The following is a 19078-nucleotide window of genomic DNA, read 5'->3' as shown; positions in this document are numbered from 1 at the left end:
GGGGTATAGGGCAGGGCTTGCTGATGGTCTTGGGAGCATTTTTCTGAGCGACACTGCACATTTGGCTCCTCACATCACCCTGCCAGCCCTGTGCTGTTTTGCAAGGCTGGGATCTGATGTGAATGATTCGCCGGGAGAATCCTGTGCTTCCTTTTCTTATGACCCAAGCAGAGGAGGCAACAGCGGTGGCCCATGGGGTGGAGGCCAAAGGCAGTGGCAGCCTCTTGGCGACAACACTATGCTCATCATAAGAAGGATGGAGTGGGAAGTTGTGGGGTGGCAGCAGCCCCACATGGGCATACACACCTGTGGGGCTCCCAATGCCAACCCAGAGTAAGCATGGGGGGAGAAATTAGATCTAGTTGGTGCATCATCCTGCACAACGGCTATGCTGACTGGTGCTGATGGTGCATATTGGGGAGGCCAGGTAAGCCCTGCCCCACATGATCAGTCGCAAAATGCGGCACATGTGCACCATTTGAATGGCAATGTCTATCAACTTTGGGAGGCGTCCAGCCCCCTCCAATATTTTATTGGAGAGGGCCGAAGGGACCTCAGCCCCTAGGAATTGGCTCCTATGCTTAGAAGCTACTTCTGCCAGTTGGAGATATCTGAGAACCAAAGTAGATGCGACAGTAAATGTATCTTCATATTTCACATGCAGGTTTTTTTCAGCAGCTGGAGGGGCTGATAATGATCCGGATCCGGCAGAAGGGGAGGGAGAATTTAATCCTTTCCTAGCCTGCTGCAGTGGTAAGGAAAATCTGGGATCTGAAAGTGCTTAGAGGCCTTTTCCAAGAGTGTGCCGAACCTCCGAGCAGACCTCTCTCGCCTGATTCAAGGCTGCAAGCCTGTTCCTTTTCAGCCTGGGGACCTGGGCCCCTCATGGCAAAGGCTGGGAGAAGCCACTGGCCCCCATAGGCTCCTAATCGGGGATCCCAGTGTCGGTGGGGGGGGGGGGGAGAGAGAGAAAGGTGATTCCATTTCTTTGCACTTCCCAAAGAAACATGCAAACTGACTCACAGCCGGCATCCCTTGAAACGTGCACTTATCTGAATTTGGCAATGACGCTCTCTTGCCAAGTAATGTGTACAAAAAGAATTATGCATATGTAGTGCATACAGTGGTACCTGGGATTAAGAACTTAATTCATTCTGGAGGTCCGTACTTAACCTGAAACTGTTCTTAACCTGAAGCACCACTTTAGCTAATGGGGCCTCCTGCTGCCGCCGCACTGCCACCACACGATTTCTGTTCTCATCCTGAAGCAAAGTTCTTAATCCAAGGTACTATTTCTGAGTTACCGGAGTCTGTAACCTGAAGCGCCTGTAACCCGAGGCACCACTGTATACATTAGTGAAAGCAACATACCAAAAGGCATTGTATTAGGGGAAATTGCTTGGCAAAGATTTGTATATGAGGAAAAGATTGCACTGCAATGTTGATGAACTGTTTAGGAGGACTTTAAAAAAATAATTCACAGACTGTTTAGAAATGTTGAGAACCGAGCTTAAGAGTGGGGGGGGGGAGGAGAAACTGGGAGAAATTGAAATTGGCAGATGGAATTTTCCACCCCACTGATCTCATTTGCCCCTGCATGGCATTCCCACCATGCAAAGATGCCACTGCCTCCGCCCCTTCTCATGATCAGTGACTGGGCAACACGGGCTTCAGATAAGAGATGGGGGAGCCGGAGCATCTCACTTTTGGATCTCTTAAAGTTGGTCGGTAAGCAAGCAATGGAGTCCCCACTGAGACACTCGCAGCCTCAGTCACATGGCTGTGTAAGAGAGCCCTGCTGTTCCATAACGCAAGAGCGCAAGAAAACAAAGGGAAGGCAGAGGGGGGAGGAAGGAAGGGTGTTAACCGATCTGTGTGAAGTGCCTTGGAGCCTTTAGAAAAAAACCCCACTGAACCTTTTTTCCCCTTGCATTGCATTTCCGTCTCTGTAGTCTCCAAACCACCGGCCAAGAGCAACAGGGCCAGAGACTAAGCTGAACTGTGTTCTTATTTGTTCCAGGGCTTCATGAAGGACAAGCAGATCCTGGGAGGGAAGAAAATGAATGTGGAGGTGGCTGCCTAGGAAGCAACTTTCAGGTGGGGGCAGAGGAATGGCCCAGGTGGAAAGAGGTGGAAGGCAGGATTGGGCTCAGTGTTTTGGAGGACGGATTCAAGTGCATACTGGACGAGTCCAGGTTTGCACAGCTGAAGCACAACAAATCCATTGACAGCAACAAGAAGAAAACAATGAGACTTTTTACAGTGAGGAAAGCAATGGGGAAATGTGCTGGAACATGTGGGATGGACTTAATGATGAACAGGAAGACGTATGAATGCAAATCAAAACAGGATGAATGTTCAATGAAGTAAGACAATAGGAAAAAATAAGCACCCTTAGATGTACTGCTGGGTAAATGTTTTGTGGTTATTGTGTTTGTATTTGTTTAAAAACCAATAAAAATTGTGTTGGGTTTTGTTGTTGTTGTTGCTTTTTAAAAAAAGACTGGACAATGGGGTTCCTTCAGACAATATGTTTATTCAGGATTTATCCCAACTTGCCTGCACAAAGCTTAAGCAGAGCTTAGATTATTGCAGATCTTTATTGCACATTCGTTATTATTTGTCCGCAGGGAGGTTATACAAGGTCCTGCATTCATCCCAATTTGCTCGCATGGCAGTTATATGTCTTCCAGTAAATCATCTCTTCGTCCCACACTTTGCATTTCCCTGGCCACTGAATACACTACAGCCACCATCTCATTAAAATGCAAACGATATTCATTTCCTCTGCTAGCTCTCTTCAGCATCTCCTGTTAAGGCTGAGGGTGGGAGGAAGCCCCGTAGCTCTACTGTTCTTCAGCGTAGGTCAGCCTGCACCAGCCTGGGTCACCCCCCCCCCAATGTTTTGGACTCTGAATCACCCATTGCCCCTGGTCATTAGCTGTGCTGATGGGAGTTGGAGTCCCAAACATCTGGAGGTGTCCAGTTGGCAAAGGCTGGTGTAGACAATACTGACCTAGTAGGATCTGGCTTGGTAAGAAGCAGCTTCCTGTATTCCACCTCACATTTTAGAAATGAAGTTTCATCAGCCTGGAGGAAAGCAGATCAAGAATGCAAGCCAAACAGCATCAGAGTCCAAATACCATCAAGTCCACCCATTACAGGAAGTCCAGATTTTTTGTCCCCTTGAGTGATGCCATCCAGTCTGTCTTTCTGAACACAGAGCACGGAGCACGTCAGCCTTTTTCCAAAGGGTAAGATTAACCTCAAGCAGCAAGAACTGAACACCCCCCAAAGTCAGTCCACAAGCTATTCTCTCCTCTCCTTAAACAGCATCCTTTGTGGTTTCAGGCTTGGTGGCGTTGAGAAGTGCCTCCATTTGCTGTTGCTGCTTTGGGTCCTTCTGGCCCTGAGATCTGAACAAGACAGAAGGTCCATGAAATACAGTTTGCTACTCCCCCCAATAATGATATAATGTATGCCTGTGCAGCTGACGGCACTTTGTAGATCAAATGGGGCAAACCAATAAGTAGGGGGTGCTGTGTGTGTGTGTGTAAGGTCCACAGCTCAGTGGTAGAGCATCTAGTGGAGTAAGAGCTGAAAATAATGCCAATGTATTTCACAACTGGCAACCCATGCACCCCTTTCGTAAACCAAAATGCTTGCGCTACCAACCTTACTGTATGCTTGTGAAACATGGACCACTTATAAACACCATCTCCAACTTGAAATATTTCATCAACAGTGTCTCCAAAAAAAATTACATATCACTTGGAAAGACAGGCAAACTAATACCAATGTACTGGAAGAAGCAAACATCACCAGTATCAAAGCAATTCTTCAACATCAACTTTGTTGGACTGGTCAAGTTCAGATGCCTGATTATTGTCTTCCAAAGCAACTACTCTATTCTGAACTTAAAAATGGAAAGCATAATGCTGGTGGGTCAACAAAAGAGATTTAAAGACTGTCTCAAGGCAAATCTAAAAAAATGTAGTACGTATAAACACAGACAATTGGGAAACACTGGCCTGTGAGCGCTCCAGCTGGAGAACAGCCTTTACCAAAGGTGCCGTGGACTTGGAAGATGCTTGAACTCAGCACAAAAGGGAGAAATGTGCTAAGAGGAAGGCATGTTTGGCAAACCTTCACTGTGATCAACTCCCACCCAGAAACCTATGTCCCCACTGTGGAAGGACGTGTGGGTCCAGAATTGGCCTCCAAAGTCACCTATGGACACACCATTAAGACCATGTTCATGGAAGACAATTTCACTCAGCTATGAGTGATCGCCAAAGAAGAAGATAAGGCAGCTTCCCTTCCTCCTATGAGGAATGTTGGGAAGTGTCCTGACAGCTTCAACGCTCACCTGTTCTCAACCTGCTCGATTGTTTCTGGCAGCGAGGCATTGCGGGTTTCTGGCAGGAAGATGGCAGCGATCCCAGACACCACAGGGGCAGTACCGTAGATCAGGTGCGGCAGGTAAGGGAAGTACTCACCGGATATCTTCACCAGGGGGGCTGATATGCCACCCAAGCGAGACAAGGTGTTGCCTAGACCCATGCCAGTCTGCCTGCAAGTCAAGAAGCAAAAGTATTATCCACACAGCTTAGTGGACCCATCCGGCGTCCGCAAAGGAGGCACAGTAAATGCAGCCCCACTCCCTGTAACAGGAACTGGAAAACCCACACCCTTCAAGGTACACAGCAGAATAAAGGCTCAGTCCTCCCTCCCCCTCTACAGGGGGTAGTTATCAGCCTTTTTTTAACCTTCAGAGCAGGTGTGATGTTGTCATCTATCTGAACGCAGTGATAATGAGGCCTTCAACTTTGCCTATTACAGTTTAGCCATAGAGGAAGTCAGCAAATGAAGCAAGGAACCAAACAGAGGCTGCCTGCCCTTTTCTTTGATGGGGTTCCTGCTTCATGCTAGCAGTTGAAATGGTGGTGCTTCTCTGCAAGATTACTTGCATTTCTACTTAAAAGCTAAAGGCTGCACTTCCGCTGGTTGTCGATCTTTGGTGAAAGCTCCTTGTATTTCAAAGCATGCAGTCAGAAGAAAGTACTATTGAGGTTAGTGGAGCTTGCACCTGCAAAACTAGGCATAGGATTGCGGCCATCACTGATCCTAACAAATTGGGTAACTGCTGCTGTTGGGTGTGTGCATAATAATAACAGAGGGAATTTTTGGACTCTTGTGAAGTGTTTGGCTACAGTGAGCTCTTGCACCTCAAAACCTCCCATTCTAGTTTAGTGCAAGGGTGGGGGGCTTCTGCCCCAGAGGCTAATTGTGACCATCTCCCCAGACCACCCCCCTCACTGGCCTGGCTTCACATCCTGAGTGCCTTTGCCTGGCTGGAATGTGTCCTTGGACTCTGCTAATGCCCCTGGCTTGCCTGGCAGAGAAAGTTGTGTGTGTAGAAGTTCACCTACCATGCAAAGGGGGGGGGATCACATTCATTGCTCTGCCCACTTTTACCTCTGGCTCCACCCACCACTGGCATGTGGCCCCCAGAAGATTTTCCAGAAGGGAATGTGGCCCCTGGTCTGAAAAAGCTTCCTCACCCCTAAAGGAAAAGGGTAGCACTGAAGAGGAGGAGGTGAGCAAGCGATGTGAAAGGGCCACACCCCCCAGGCCACAGGTGTCCCCTGCTTTTTGAGGCCAATCTATTCTTCAGCAGCCCCCTAGAAGACGTGTCTCTCTCACACACCTATTCTCCTCACTTACCGGAGCACCGTTGGATAAAGTTCTCCAGTGTACAAATAGATGCAGTTGAATGCGGCAGCCAAACACCCCTTCCCAAAGACAGCCAAGGCAGCCCGTGTGGTGGGCATATCTGGGGGAAAGGAAGGAAAAGCTTGGTGATACATTAAGGGTTCTCCACTGGCCCATTTCCTGGAATGAAGCCTTGCACTCTTCTCTGTGACTGACAGAAGCTACGCTGGGAGGCAGCAGCTCTTCGTGCAGTCTTCCCTGGACCTATGTGGAGGTGGAGGGATTGAACCTGCGACTGTCTGCACTCTGGCATGGAGCTACAGGCCTCCATCGTGCAGGCTGAATGAGGCCTTCCAGTCCTCTCTGTGCTCTGGAACTGGGATCATGGGTGGTCGTCAACTAATTTTTATGCAGAGCAGACTCAGTGAAATTCATGGGCCTACTCTGGGTGAAGAATGAGTTGCCTACCACCTAATGTCTCCTGTTTACCTGGTTGTTAGACATGTGTATGTGTGGAAACTCCCAGCTTCTGTGTGGCTGGAATGCCACCTATTGTGAAATGGTAAGGGTCAGATCTGTTGCTCTGCCTCCACTTTGGGGCTGCAGCTCAGTGGTAGAGCATCTGCCTTGCATATAGAAGGTCCCAGGTTCAATCCCTAATGGCATCCCCAGGTAGGACTGGGAAAGGTTGAAACCTTGAAGAGCCACTGCTGCTCAGTGTAGTCAGTGTTGACATAGATGGAGCAATGATCTGACTTGGTGTAAGGTAGCTTCCTGTTGCTTCTGTTTTTTTTTTTTAATAAATAATATTTATTAGGGATTTAATAATTACAGAAAAAAGAAGAAAAAACAATAAAAAGTTAAACAGAACAAAACAATACCTTACAATACATCAAAAATAAAAATAAAAACAAAAAACAATACAGCTAAACAACATAAAAAACAAAAACATTTAAAAACACATCCAATATTCCGTACCTTTACCTTTCATTTACTTGTTTCATCGACCTCCTCACACCTCCCTTTTTTGTATTCTAGTTCAATTAGCTATTTCAGCAAATCCTTTCCATCTTTCTCCATTTTTGTTCTATAATTTATCTTAACACAATCTAACCTTGAATTTTCCACTTTGGCCCATTAACAATCTATTTTTACTTAATTCTTTATAGCATTTCTGCTAAAGCCACATAGCTTCATTCCAACATCCTTCTAACATTCATTAATTTTGCAATATTTCTGTAAATATACTTTGAATTTTTTCCAATCTTCTTCCACCAACTCTTCGCTTCCTGTTGCTTCTGACCCACTTTTGTCTCTGGCTCTGCAAATGTGGCCCCTGGAATGCTGCCCAGATAACAATGTGGCCTTCGGGGTGAATAGGCTCCCTAACCCCTAACATCAGCCCTCAATTGGCTCCAGAGCCTCCTGGAGCTACATGCTGGGTTGCCTCGATTCCTTTTCTGTATCCGTTCTAAATCTACCCTTCTCCACGGGGAACTGTCTGAGGTCCTGAAGATGAGCACAATGTGCAACTTCAAGCCCAGAAGAGACCCCCGTTGTTCCATCTCCAGGATAACACAGCACTTCTCCATTCCACACCATCCATTGCCAATTGGCTTGATGTGGTGTGCTCAGATAATTCTTAGCACCACCCACACCTCTAGGCAGAAGAAGAACCTCCTCTCTGACCTTGTGGAACAAAGATGTTAGCCAGGATGGTCAGCCCTGCAAGGACGAGTGTGGCAGCTTGGGTGAACCGGCGCCCAATGTAACTGATGGTGAGGACCGAGATAAACTTGGCTGGGAAGTCAACCGCCCCAAAAACCAGCTGGATCAAGTAGATGTTGATGCCGAAGTGCTGGAGGTCCATGACCAGCCCATAATAGGCAAAACTGGTGGAGAACCTGGGGGTGGAAGAATGAGAGAGCTGGAAGGGAACTCAAGGGTCATTTAGTCCAACCCCACATCAAATGGCTCAGGACTGCAATATCTCAAGGGCTGCCTCTCTCCATATGAACCTGCCCGGAACCTGAGATCATCTTCTGAGGCCCTTTTTTGTGTGCCTCCTCCACGAGAGGTCTGGGAGCGGCAACACAAGAACAGGCCTTTTTTGCAGTGGCTCCCCCTTTGTGAAATGCTCCCCCAGGGAGGTTCAGCTGGCACCTTCATTATACACCATTAGGTGCCTGGCGAAAACGTTCCTCTTTAACCAGGCCTTTAGCTGATTGACATCCAATGCTCTTTTAAAATGTGTGTGGTGTGTGTGTGTGTGGGTGTTATTTGGTTGTTTTTGTTATGTATTTTGTGTTTTTATATTGCGATTTTATGTTGTAACCGCCCTGAGACCTGTGGTTATAGGGTGGTATACAAATTTAAGAATTCATAATCACCATTCTCATCCTAATGATCCTTGTTGTCGTTGGCTATGCTAGCTAGAAGCCTGGTGGAAGCTGGAGTCTAACAACACTTGGAGGGTGAAATTTTGGCTACCACTCTGGTAACGTACAGAAGGACATGGCTAGCTGGAATGATGAGCCAAGAATGCTCCACCCTCCAGCATTTTCTTTCAAGTCCCACTTTGCCTATATCTGCAACTGTTAACTAACAACCACATTTCATGGTACTGACAGTGGGTGGGTGCAGGTTTTGAGAATTCTACCCCTGCCACTGCCATTCAATGTAATTTCATGATTTGAGGGCTGGAGCCTGTGGTTTTACACTACTAGAAACTGCACAGCAAAGGGAGACTCCACTAATTGTGGAATTGCACGGCCCATGGACATCTCTCCTGTCAGAACTCACCACACAAAGCAGAGGCAGCAAGAGATCCTGCGCATGGTTGGAGTCCGCACCAAGTCCACAATGGTATAGCTGGATTTCAGGGATGCCATTTCTTCCTTCATGTTGGATCTCAAGAGCTGGCAGGGAGGAAAAAAGAATTCTCTGGCTACTGGGCACAAGCAGGAAATATCTGGAAGGGGAACTGAGGTTTTGCTTCTCCCCACTCCCAGTTTTTATAAGTATCAAAGCTGGAAGGTTTGAAGGTATAGCAAGAAGATAGAAACCACTATGGGCTCTTGAATCTTTGCCAGAATCAAATAGTTGGCCATTTCCTCTCTTTGCCTGCACTAAGAGTACTGTTAGCCAAATCTATTTTGCAGATAAGAACACTTACATTTGATTCCATTCTCATTTAAAGGCAAATCTACCTGATTCACATTTTCTGAAACAATATGTGAGCAAAAACATTGCCTTCCTTTGAATTTCACACCTCCAAATATTGCAATTTGCTTCTCTGGACGAGTAATTTGTACAAAAAATGCATAAGGTGTCCATAGAAATGCACATATTAGTAAAATAGCATACAAAACAACATTATTTAATGGGAAATTTATTTGCAAACAGTGCAAACCAGGTCAGTTCCAATCAAAATGCAAACCCAGCCAAATTTCTTCCCCATCCTTATCTCAGACTGGTCTACCACTCAAGGTTATTGTGGGGATAGAATTTTGGAGAGAATTGTGTACACAGCCTTGGTTTCCTTAGAGGAAAGGTCAGCTACAAATGTAATACATGAACAAGTTAGTTGGTGTGTGTGTGTGTGTGTCCGTCCTCCCAATTTCACCTCTACATTTAGCTTGTCACTGGCTTCAGGCTTCCCGTTCATCCTGGCTGCCCTCTTCAGTTCCTTCACAGCCTGCTCTGGCTTCCCGGCCAACACTAGCCAGCGGGCTGATTCAGAAAACCACCTGTTGGGTTGGGTGCAAGACAGTGAAGTAAGGAATATAAAGATGAGGTACACATCCCAGAGTCAACAAGGGCCCCTCCAGACTGAGGGACATTTAGGCGAGGCGTCATGGCTATGGGAAAATGTGCCTTTTAGGTATCAGAGAAATCAGTTAGATTGGAGATATGGACTCTGTCCTAGTTCAAAAATGAGAAGGAGGGTGAAGCTGACAGCTAGCTATAAAAAAAGTGTGAAATTTCTGCTTTAATGCTGTGACCACAAACTGCCAGAACAGGAAAGTGCTGCCATATAGACGGTTTATTTTTGAGAACTTTTCCTTGTACCTTCTGCTTCATTTTGAGGAAGTGAGCATTATATTTCATATGATGGGACTATGCATTAAAAATCTTTTGAATTCTGCGTGTCGGCAGAGGACTCTGTGGCTCTCATAAGGTCAGAGACTTCTCTTTCTCAGGTACCCAAATAAAGAGCTAAGACGAATCTGTGCATGGTTGTTTGTTTTTTTAATCAAGATAGGCATATTTGTACATAATTTTGCCTATGTCAGGAGAAATTCATACTAAAATGCTGCGGAATCTTTATTGTAGAGATTGCAGACGGATGTGAACCAAAGACTGGGGGGGGGAAGGAGGACAATGAGAAACTGAGAGGAACCCAACTTGACAGGTTTGCTCCTTCCCTTCTCCACCCTAAAACCACAGCTACGCAAAGACATTACCAGGAGTAGATGAAGAAGAGGAAATAGGGCAAGGAGACAGCCAGCTGCAGCCAGCGCCACTCTGGGATGAGGTAGGCCAACCCTGCCAGGATCATCTGTCCAACCGTGTAGGCCAAGCCGTTGTAGGTCGACAGCAAGGGCCGGGTCCTCGTGGGCGTCCATTCCACACCTGGCGGGGGGAGCAGGGAGAGAAACGGAAGCTGTGGGAGGCAGTCTGCCCCCTCCAGGTGACACCTTACTGGACTGTGGTGTTGCTATTCACTTCATGTACCTCAAGGAAAGAGAATCTCAGTCCCCAGGGGCCAAATGTGGCCCTCCAGGCCCCTCTACCTAGCCTTTGGGACTCACCTCAGACTATTACCTCTGCAGCCACACTCATTTATCCTGAGTCAGTCCCCCACCCCACTTTTTGGCATGAGGGTCATGTTTCCATACCCTCCAATATGACGTGGCCAAAATCTAGACACCATCTTCTGGGTCATGTGATGGGGGGGAAATGCTTTTTTCGGGGTGAGATCTTGGCTCACAAGAGAGCAAGCTGCTGCTGCTTCTGCTGCTGCTGCTGCTGCTGCTGCTGCTGCTGCTTCTTCTTCTTCTTCTTCTTCTTCTTCTTCTTCTTCTTCTTCTTCTTCTTCATTTTATTTGAATTTATATACCACCCTATACCTGGAGGTCTCAGGGCAGCTCACATAATAAAATAGCTGCCATGCTCTCACAGGAAAAAACCCCAGGATGTCCCAGTTTTTCCAGGGCAGTTGACAGGTACGCATTTCCTTCTGGGCAACCTTTCCTATTCTGTGAACCATCCTGAGATATTTTGACAAAGGGCGGTATATAAATTTAATAAATTGAAAATGATAAATAATAACCTCCTGCGGCCCACATGCCAGTGGTGAGTGGGGCCAGAAGCAAAAGCAGACACAGCCAGAAAAAGGCAAATCTTACCTTTCTACAGCAGCCTAGTTTCTACACACATGATTTGCTCACTCACACCCCTCTCTATCCAGGCAAGCAAGAAGCCTTATCAGAGTTCAAGGACATATTCCAGACAGGCCAAAACATTTACAGGGGGTGGGGGGCAGGCAGGATCAGTGAGGAACATAGGCTGGGGAGAGTCCTGCGGGCCAGGCAAAGAGAACTGAAGGGCCACATTTCTGGCTTAAAGTGAGGAGTGGGTGTAAACGGGAAGGGGAGGGGAATCCAACTCACACAGAGAGAAGATATTGAGGACAGTGCCAGAGTAGGCCATCCCTGTCAGGAAGCGAAGGGTGCAGTAGGCACTGAAGGTGGGGGAGAAGGCGGAGGCCGTCCCTGTGACAGCCAGTTGCAGGCAGGACCAGATGAGAATCAGCCGCCGTCCAAACCTGCGAGGAAGCAGAGGAAGGGAGAAGAGAGGAAGAAAGAGAGAGACTTTTGAGAAGCAACTCCTGGCAGGGACATTGGAAGGTCCCTTAAAGGTAAAGGGCCCCCTGACCGTTTGGCCCAGTCACAGATGACTCTGGGGTTGTGATGCTCATCTCACTTTATTGGCTGAGGGAGCCGGCGTACAGCTTCCGGGTCATGTGGCCAGCATGACTAAGCCGCTTCTGGCGAACCAGAGCAGTGCCCGGAAACGCCGTTTACCTCTCCACCAAAGCAGTACCTATTTATCTACTTGCACTGTGTGCTTTTGAACTGCTAGGTTGACAGGAGCTGGGACTGAGCAACGGGAGCTCACCCCGTCGCGGGGAATTTGAACCGCCAACCTTCTGATCGGCAAGCCCTAGGCTCTGTGGTTTAACCCACAGCACCACCCGTGTCCCTGGAAGGTCCCTTAGACAGCATCAAAGGCTATATCTGTCTAGCCCTTTTTTGGCTAGAGGGCCACATTTTCCCCAAGGCAACCATCCAGGGGCAACTTGTCATTTGGTGTGTGTGACCAGAGGCAAAACCGGGAGCAATAATGGATGCACAGTTGACCTTGGTACTTGTAGGCTCACATGCACACACATGTTTCTCTAGACTCTGTCTAGGCAAGCAAAGAGTCGTTATCAGAGTTCAGGCACACATGCGAGCCATCTCACTGAGAGCCAGTGTGGTGTAGTGGTTAAGAGCGGTAGTCTCGTAATCTGGGGAACCAGGTTTGCGTCTCCACTCCTCCACATGCAGCTGCTGGGTGACCTTGGGCCAGTCACACTTCTCTGAAGTCTCTCAGCCCCACTCACCTCACAGAGTGTTTGTTGTGGGGGAGGAAGGGAAAGGAGAATGTTAGCTGCTTTGAGACTCCTTCGGGTAGTGATAAAGCAGGATATCAAATCCAAACTCTTCTTCTACTTCTTCTTCTCATACCACAAACACTCCATTTTATTTATTTATTTTATTTGCCCCGCTTTTTTGTGCTATAGCGTAAAAGTTCGCCTCCAGACAGCAACAGTGTGGCGACTATTGGGGAAGGTGGTAGAGGGACAGACGAAGGATGAGGATGAGGAATTTGCAGAAAAAGAGAAATTGATATTAGTTAGAGACAAATCTGTGCAGCGTGTAAAAGTGGATGAATTGGAATATATCTGAGAGAGTGGGAAACCAGTTTTTTTGGGGGGATGTATTAAATTAATATTAAATTGGTTTTGGTTTTGATGTGTTATAAATTAATCAGCAAAAAAATTTTTTAGCTGATGAGTGGACAGTCACCGCTAATGTGTTGCTATTGGGTCAATTACATCTCACAGAGCACACCCTCCAAAGAAAACTCAACAATCTTCTGCATCTGCAGCTGGAGGACCTTGTGCCTGGTGCTGTCCAAGGTCCTGCCTTTGCCTTGATTTCGCCTGTGGGCCTCAAGCTCCCCCAGAACTGGGCACACGTAGAGCAAATGCTCCACCTCTGACCTCCCTCACAGCAGGACAGGCTGCTTCTCTGTCTGGCCTGGTGTTATCTGCTCTGGTTGGCAGTAGCTATCCTGGTTCTCTGGGAACTCAGGCAGGAAAGGGTCTTTCCCACTGCCTACTATTTGAGGACAGTTGCTGCCTGTCAGTGTATACAGTACTGAGCAAGATGGATCAATGGCTTCCTATATTTTCCTTGAACTGTGGGTGCCCAGCATTGAACCTGGAAGCTTCAGCAATGGAATGCATGTGTCCTTCCACAGAGCCCTTAAATTGTGTGTGTGTAAAATGGGATTTGTGTGCATTAAATAAAATATACATTATCAATAAAATTCGGAGTTTAAAACAAGATAACTTTTAAAAAAAGTTTAAAAACACAATAATTAATTTGATACATGTTAAAATACATGTCAACTTTGTGCTATCTGGATAGGCTTGTCTAAGCAAAAACAATTTCTAGGAGGCATCAAAAGCAGTATGGAATCCTGCAATTTAAGCATCCTTCACAGGTGAGTTTCGAAAACCATCACCAACAGTGGCTGAAATTCTAAAAGTTGGCTTTGAAAATGCTGCCACATTTCAGATGTGTGCAAAATTTAATTATGTGATGATAATGATGATGATTTTACAAAATGTTGAGACCACTAAACATCAAAGGCTGTACCTACTCAGAGTAGGCCCATTCAAAGCAACAGCCCTACATTAGTCATGCCCTTTAATTTCTGTGAGTCTACTCTGGGCGGCACTAAGATTGGATACAACCTTAGGATACCCTAGAAGTGCAAAAAAAGAGAGAAATGCATAATATAAAGCCAATAAAACACCATAAAAACAAAATAAAACAAATAGCAGGCATATCTTCAATGCAATACTAGTGTAGCTCTTTGAAGGCATTTATTTATAGCCATTTAAACAATTTATATACTCTCTCTGCATACTACTGCAGTCGCCTCTAAAGTATGTTGTTAACAAGCAAGCTAAGGCTGCTCTGTCAATTGCAGAACAGCACTTTGTACATGCTCCATAGACATTTCTCAGCATCTCAGAATCTCTAGAGAATTCCAGTAGGCCCAGAATATGGCCTAATGGCACATCAAGTCATCACTCTGCTGAAGCTGAGCTGGTCTGGATCTGGTGTGTTTGCTTGGACGAACACCTGGGAAACTTAAACACATCGCCTTGGCTTCCATGTTGGAAGGAAGGTGGGAGAACCATTGAAATAACATAAATGAATGAAAACAAACAATTTGCTGGCTCTCCTCACCTGTCTGAGAGGCCTCCATAGACAATTCCTCCCACCAGCACGCCAGCCATGTAGATGGACTGAGCCATCTGCTTCAAAGCTCGCGCAGAGCACACCAGGTCCCACTGCAACAGGGCGGGAGGGGGCGGCAGAGAAGAGAAAACAAAACGATTCATAAAGCCCTGGGTGGTGCTGAATCTCTTCCCTCCTTAGTTAGACCACAAAGGCTACTTTCACCGACTCTTCTCCCTGGTCTCGAATTCTGCCAGTCATTTCTGCCAGTTCCATGTAATCAATCACCTTCATCTTCCAGAAGACTGGAAGAAATTTAAAGACTATTTACAGAAATATTGTAAAATTAACGAATGCTAGAAGGATGTTGGATAGAAACTAAGTGGTTTCCAGCTGTTATGCTTTAAGAGATAGGAAAAAAGGTTTACAAAAGGGTAAAAGCTTAATGGTAAGGATTTGCTGAACTAACAAACTGAAGTGGAATACAAAAAAGGGAGGTACGAGGAGGTCCGGGGAAATAAGTGTAAGGAAGATATGTTATGGAAAATCAATGTGTGTTTTTTTAACTGTTTTTATTTTGTATGTTTCTTTTTATTTTTCATTTTTACTGTTATACTTTAAAAACTTTAATAAATATCTTTTTTAAAAACAATAGACCACAAAGGCTAGTGACTTCAAGCCCTGCTTCTGGGTTTCCTCCAGGAGTCTGATTGGCCACCGTGAGAAGAAAGATGCCGGACTAGATGATCTAGTGCGCTCCTTTGACGCTCTGATGTTGTGGCGTCTATCAACAACACTGAACTAGGGAAGATGGAGCAAGCTCATTTTCTCCTGCTCTGGAGGGTAAGGATCTGAACCAATGGATTCAAGTTATAAGAAAGGAGGTTCTGACTCAACATCAGGAGGAGCTTTCTGACCATAAGAGCAGTTTGACAGCAGAACAGACACCCTCAGGGGGTGGTGGGCTCTCCTTCCTTGCAAGGTTTTTAAGCAGAGGTTGGGTGGCCATCTCTCAGAGATTCTTTAGCTGCAATTCCTGCACTGCAGGGGGTTGGACTAGATGGCTCTCAGGGTCCCTTCCAACTCTCTGGTTCTATGATTATAGGGCAGCTAAATGGAGTCCCCATGAACAAGAGGTGTCTACCATTAATTACCAAATGTGCAGGGAGGGATCAGGTATTTACCCCAGCAAATTATTTGTCAAAATTACAAATACCTAAATGCAGACGGTCATTTCCCCTCGCTAGATTCAACGTGCTGCCATCTGCCTTATTGCAGGGCAGATTTGAGGGTAAATCATACGTGGAACGAGTCTGCCCCTGTGACTTGATATAGGTAGAAACTGTCTCTCATGCCTTGTTACGCTGCCATTTCTATGGGGATATACACTCAGTATTTATTACCCCTGCTATGCAAAAATACCCAAATGAATCTGAACTTCAATGTCTAAAATCCCTGGTAGAGGACATGGATCCTGAGATTACATTAAGGGTAGCCAAATTCTGTGTGATTGCCATAAAACTTAGGGAACAAGCTGTACTATCATAATGATTAAGGTTTTAAATGATAATTTTAGGTTATATGTTAATGACCAAGTTTTAATTTATATATTTTTAAACTGTTGCTATATCTGTATTGTCCCTGTTATACCTAATTGCAAATTCAAATGTATCCCTATCGTTTTTTATGACTTCCTTGATATTGTATGTGGACTGGAACTGGTCTGTGACCGAAATAATAAATTCATTCATTCAAAAAGGGAAGGGCTTTTGTCCTCATGCTGTGCTGGAAGCCTCCCAGAATGGCTGGGGAAACCCAGCCAAATGGTGGGGTATAAATTTATTATTATTATTATTATTATTATTATTTCCTTCTGAAGCCTGCTCCGATCCAGTAGGGATCTCCTTAGACTTGTGACTATACAACATGAGGTGCTTCTAGCTTGCCTACCACAGGCATGGTGGGTAGACATATGCCTGCCAATTGAGATCTCAAGAAAACTAAATTCTGCACCTACCTGGGACCCTACTCTGTGCTGGTGTGTGATGCAAACTTCAGCAGTCCACGATACACGCAAGCCCTGACCTCAAAATGCCTCTTGGTGTGCTTAGTAAAGGAACAGGCAACCTGCCTAAATTCCTGCAGCCCTTGATCTAAGAACGTAAGAGCACAATAGGAGCTTGAGCTGCTGGATCAGGCCAAAGGGGTCCTATCTAATCCAGTTCTCACAGTGGCTAACTAGCTGCCTCTGGGAAGCCCTGAGAGCAACAGCAACACCCTCTGCTCTTGCAATTTCTGGCAACTGGTAGAATTGTAGAGTTGGAAGGAACCACAAGTGTCATCTTGTCCAAAGCCCTGCAATGCAGGAGTCTTTTGCCCAACGTGGGGCTCAAACCCATGACCCTGAGATTATGAGCCCAACGCTCTACCAGCTGAGCTATCCAGGAGAAGCATACCGCCTCTGAGTATGGAGGCAGAGCATAGCCATCATAGTTGCTAGCCCCTGACAGCCGTTACCTCCATGAATTTGTCTAAACCTCTTTTCAATCCATCCAAGTTGGTGGCCATCACCAATTCTTGTGGGGGGCGGGGCTGATTCCATAGTTCCAACTATGCACTGTGCGAAGAAGGACTTTCTTTTGTCAGTCCTGAATCTTAAGTGCCAAAAGCCCTCTCTGTGGCTGATTGGAAAGATGGCAAGCACAATCTGTCCCTCTCAGGGCATCCTGCTGGATGGGAGGAAGATACAAAGAGAAGAGGACTTCAGAAAGGGAAAGTCAGAAGAGGGGGCCACAGAAAGAGCAGGATGGTAGGAAAAGAGAAGAGGGGATAGAATCCTAGAACTGTAGAGTTGGAAGGGACCACAAGCAAGGCTGGGCGATATCTGGTTTTCAACAGTGTCATATCACCAGCTAAATATCGTGATATACCGATAGATCACAATGTCTGAAGTAAGCATGGAGCTATGGAGAGGCATTGGCTGGATTCATGTTTTTTCCTGAATCGTGCTTTTGCCAGCGCCTGCCCTTGTGACTCTCTGCCCCCTGGCAGGAGGCAGGGGAGAGCTGAGCCGGCAGAGATAACAGGGGCTGCAGGAATCGAGAAAAGCATTGGCTGACTTCACAGTTTCCCCCACATTGTGATTTTTGCAGGGCACACACACACATATCATGATATGCGATAAACTGCTGGGTCAAAAATTATGAAGCCGATATCACTTCACATTGGTTTTGGATGATATAGCAATATATCTCCCAGCCCTAACCACAAGAGTTATCTAGTCCAATCTCCTGCAATGCAGGAATCTTTTGCCCAAGGTGGGAATCGAACCCACAACCTTGAGATTAAGAATCTCATGCTCTACCAAATGAGCTGTAGCCTGGTAGCCCCTCCCACTTCTGAATCTGGCCCCACCTCTTTCGGTGGCCTTGCCCATTACCACCATGCGGCCCCAAAGGGATCGCCTCAAAGGAAGCGTGGCCCTTGGATGGAGAAAAGGCTGCTCACCCCTGACTTAGAACAACACCCACCAACTCAGCAGCCTGGCCCTGAGCAACGCTGGTCCTCACCTCGGTGACGATGGTGCTTGGGAAGACCGTCTTGTCGTACACCCACCCATCCTTGCATGTCTCCGTGTCCATCTCGGTCCAGTTCGCTATGGTGGCATTCAGGAGCTGCCCCTGGTGGTGGATGAAGCGGCGACATTGCTCGGGCTGCCCTTTCTCATCCATGGGGATGGAGACCTTGAGGAGATCCTCTGCTTCCAGACTTTGGTTCCCGGAAGTGCCATTGTGGTGGTGGACCAAGCAGTGGTGGCCTGGGGTACCTGCGGTGAAGTTCTGCAGGATCATGTGACTGGCCATCATGAAAATGGGGAGGGACAACAAGACCACATGGATGATCTGGAAGCGTCCCATGCTGCCAACGTGTTCCAGGAGCTCGGCAAAACCCATTGCGCCTGGCTGGAGAGCACGATGCTCTGGTTTAAGTTGCAGTTATCAGTTTATGACAAGTCTACCAATCACCGGCAACCAAAACCAGATGCCTGGCAATCAACACAACAATGGGACTAGACACCCGTTGGCCACTAAGATGGGTTTTGGAGGTTGCCATAAAACCTTGCCAAGACCTTCGGAGGTGCGTTGGAATTTATCTCCTTGGATCACGAGATAAACATCTTTCCGACTCAGGGCAGTGTGGTACATCCCATGGGAGAAGCCTTCTTGATGGTGGCAACCTTTGCTGGGAGCCTCTCAAAGGGGCTGGGCTTTATTTCTGCCCCGTGAGTCTCAACCTCCAACAAACCGGCTGGGGAGGAAGCATCACTTGGGGGCGATATTTAAAGTCCATCATCAATGCCCTGGTTAAAGGATGACAGTGGTTTGGTGGTGGTGGAGGGGGTCAGAGAGTGCCAAAAGGGGGAGAGTTGAGAGGAAACATCTGGGTTGTATTCTAGCACAAAGTGCGCCTGGGGCTCTTTCTGACCCTGATTTCACGAGGCTGAGTGTATGATTCACACGTCAGTGTTAGGGATTAACTTTAACTGGGACCGATCCAGGCTGTCCTGAGAGCCACCCCTCAACTTGCCATTCCGGGGTGTGGGCTGAAGTGACCCACAGACTTTGCAGCCCTGTAGCGATTAGGTGGCTGCTCTGGAAGTCATACCGTATCTTCAATACCCTCCCCACCAAGGCTCCCTCATTACATGACTCATTACACAACTCTCTCGTTTTGACAGACATTCCAGGCTTTTAATGAGTCATAGAATCACAGAATTG

At 46.8% G+C, this 19078-nt stretch overlaps 1 protein-coding gene across 1 annotated transcript; it reads right to left on the bottom strand.

Annotated features, from left to right (window-relative positions):
• Positions 1 to 2516: 2516 nt before the first annotated feature.
• On the bottom strand, positions 2517 to 18306 carry LOC309521264 (solute carrier family 22 member 6-A-like). Its single transcript, XM_082203580.1, has 10 exons — positions 17870 to 18306; positions 14310 to 14413; positions 11391 to 11545; positions 10182 to 10350; positions 9341 to 9464; positions 8518 to 8633; positions 7405 to 7619; positions 5728 to 5836; positions 4370 to 4573; positions 2517 to 3416 (listed from the first exon to the last, which is right to left on the bottom strand). The coding sequence occupies exons 1-10, from the start codon at positions 18251 to 18253 to the stop codon at positions 3326 to 3328; spliced, it is 1671 nt and encodes a 556-aa protein (XP_082059706.1). The 5' UTR covers positions 18254 to 18306; the 3' UTR covers positions 2517 to 3325.
• Positions 18307 to 19078: the final 772 nt, after the last annotated feature.

Source organism: Podarcis vaucheri, assembly GCF_965113315.1.
Source record: "Podarcis vaucheri genome assembly, chromosome: 16".
Lineage (NCBI taxonomy): Eukaryota > Metazoa > Chordata > Lepidosauria > Squamata > Lacertidae > Podarcis > Podarcis vaucheri.
Note: the sequence above shows the minus strand (reverse complement) of the source record. Positions and strands in the feature narration are given on the sequence as shown.

What these genes read in the sequence shown, in the direction of transcription:
- LOC309521264 (XM_082203580.1), bottom strand. Translation starts at nt 18,253, where the DNA reads ATGGGTTTTGCCGAGCTCCTGGAACACGTTGGCAGCATGGGACGCTTC. An exon ending in CCTCAATATCTTCTCTCTGT is followed by an intron (nt 10,351 to 11,390) that starts GTGAGTTGGATT and finishes TCCCCCCGCCAG; the next exon opens with GTGTGGAATGGACGCCCACG. An exon ending in ATCGAGCAGGTTGAGAACAG is followed by an intron (nt 3,417 to 4,369) that starts GTGAGCGTTGAA and finishes TGTCTTGTTCAG; the next exon opens with ATCTCAGGGCCAGAAGGACC.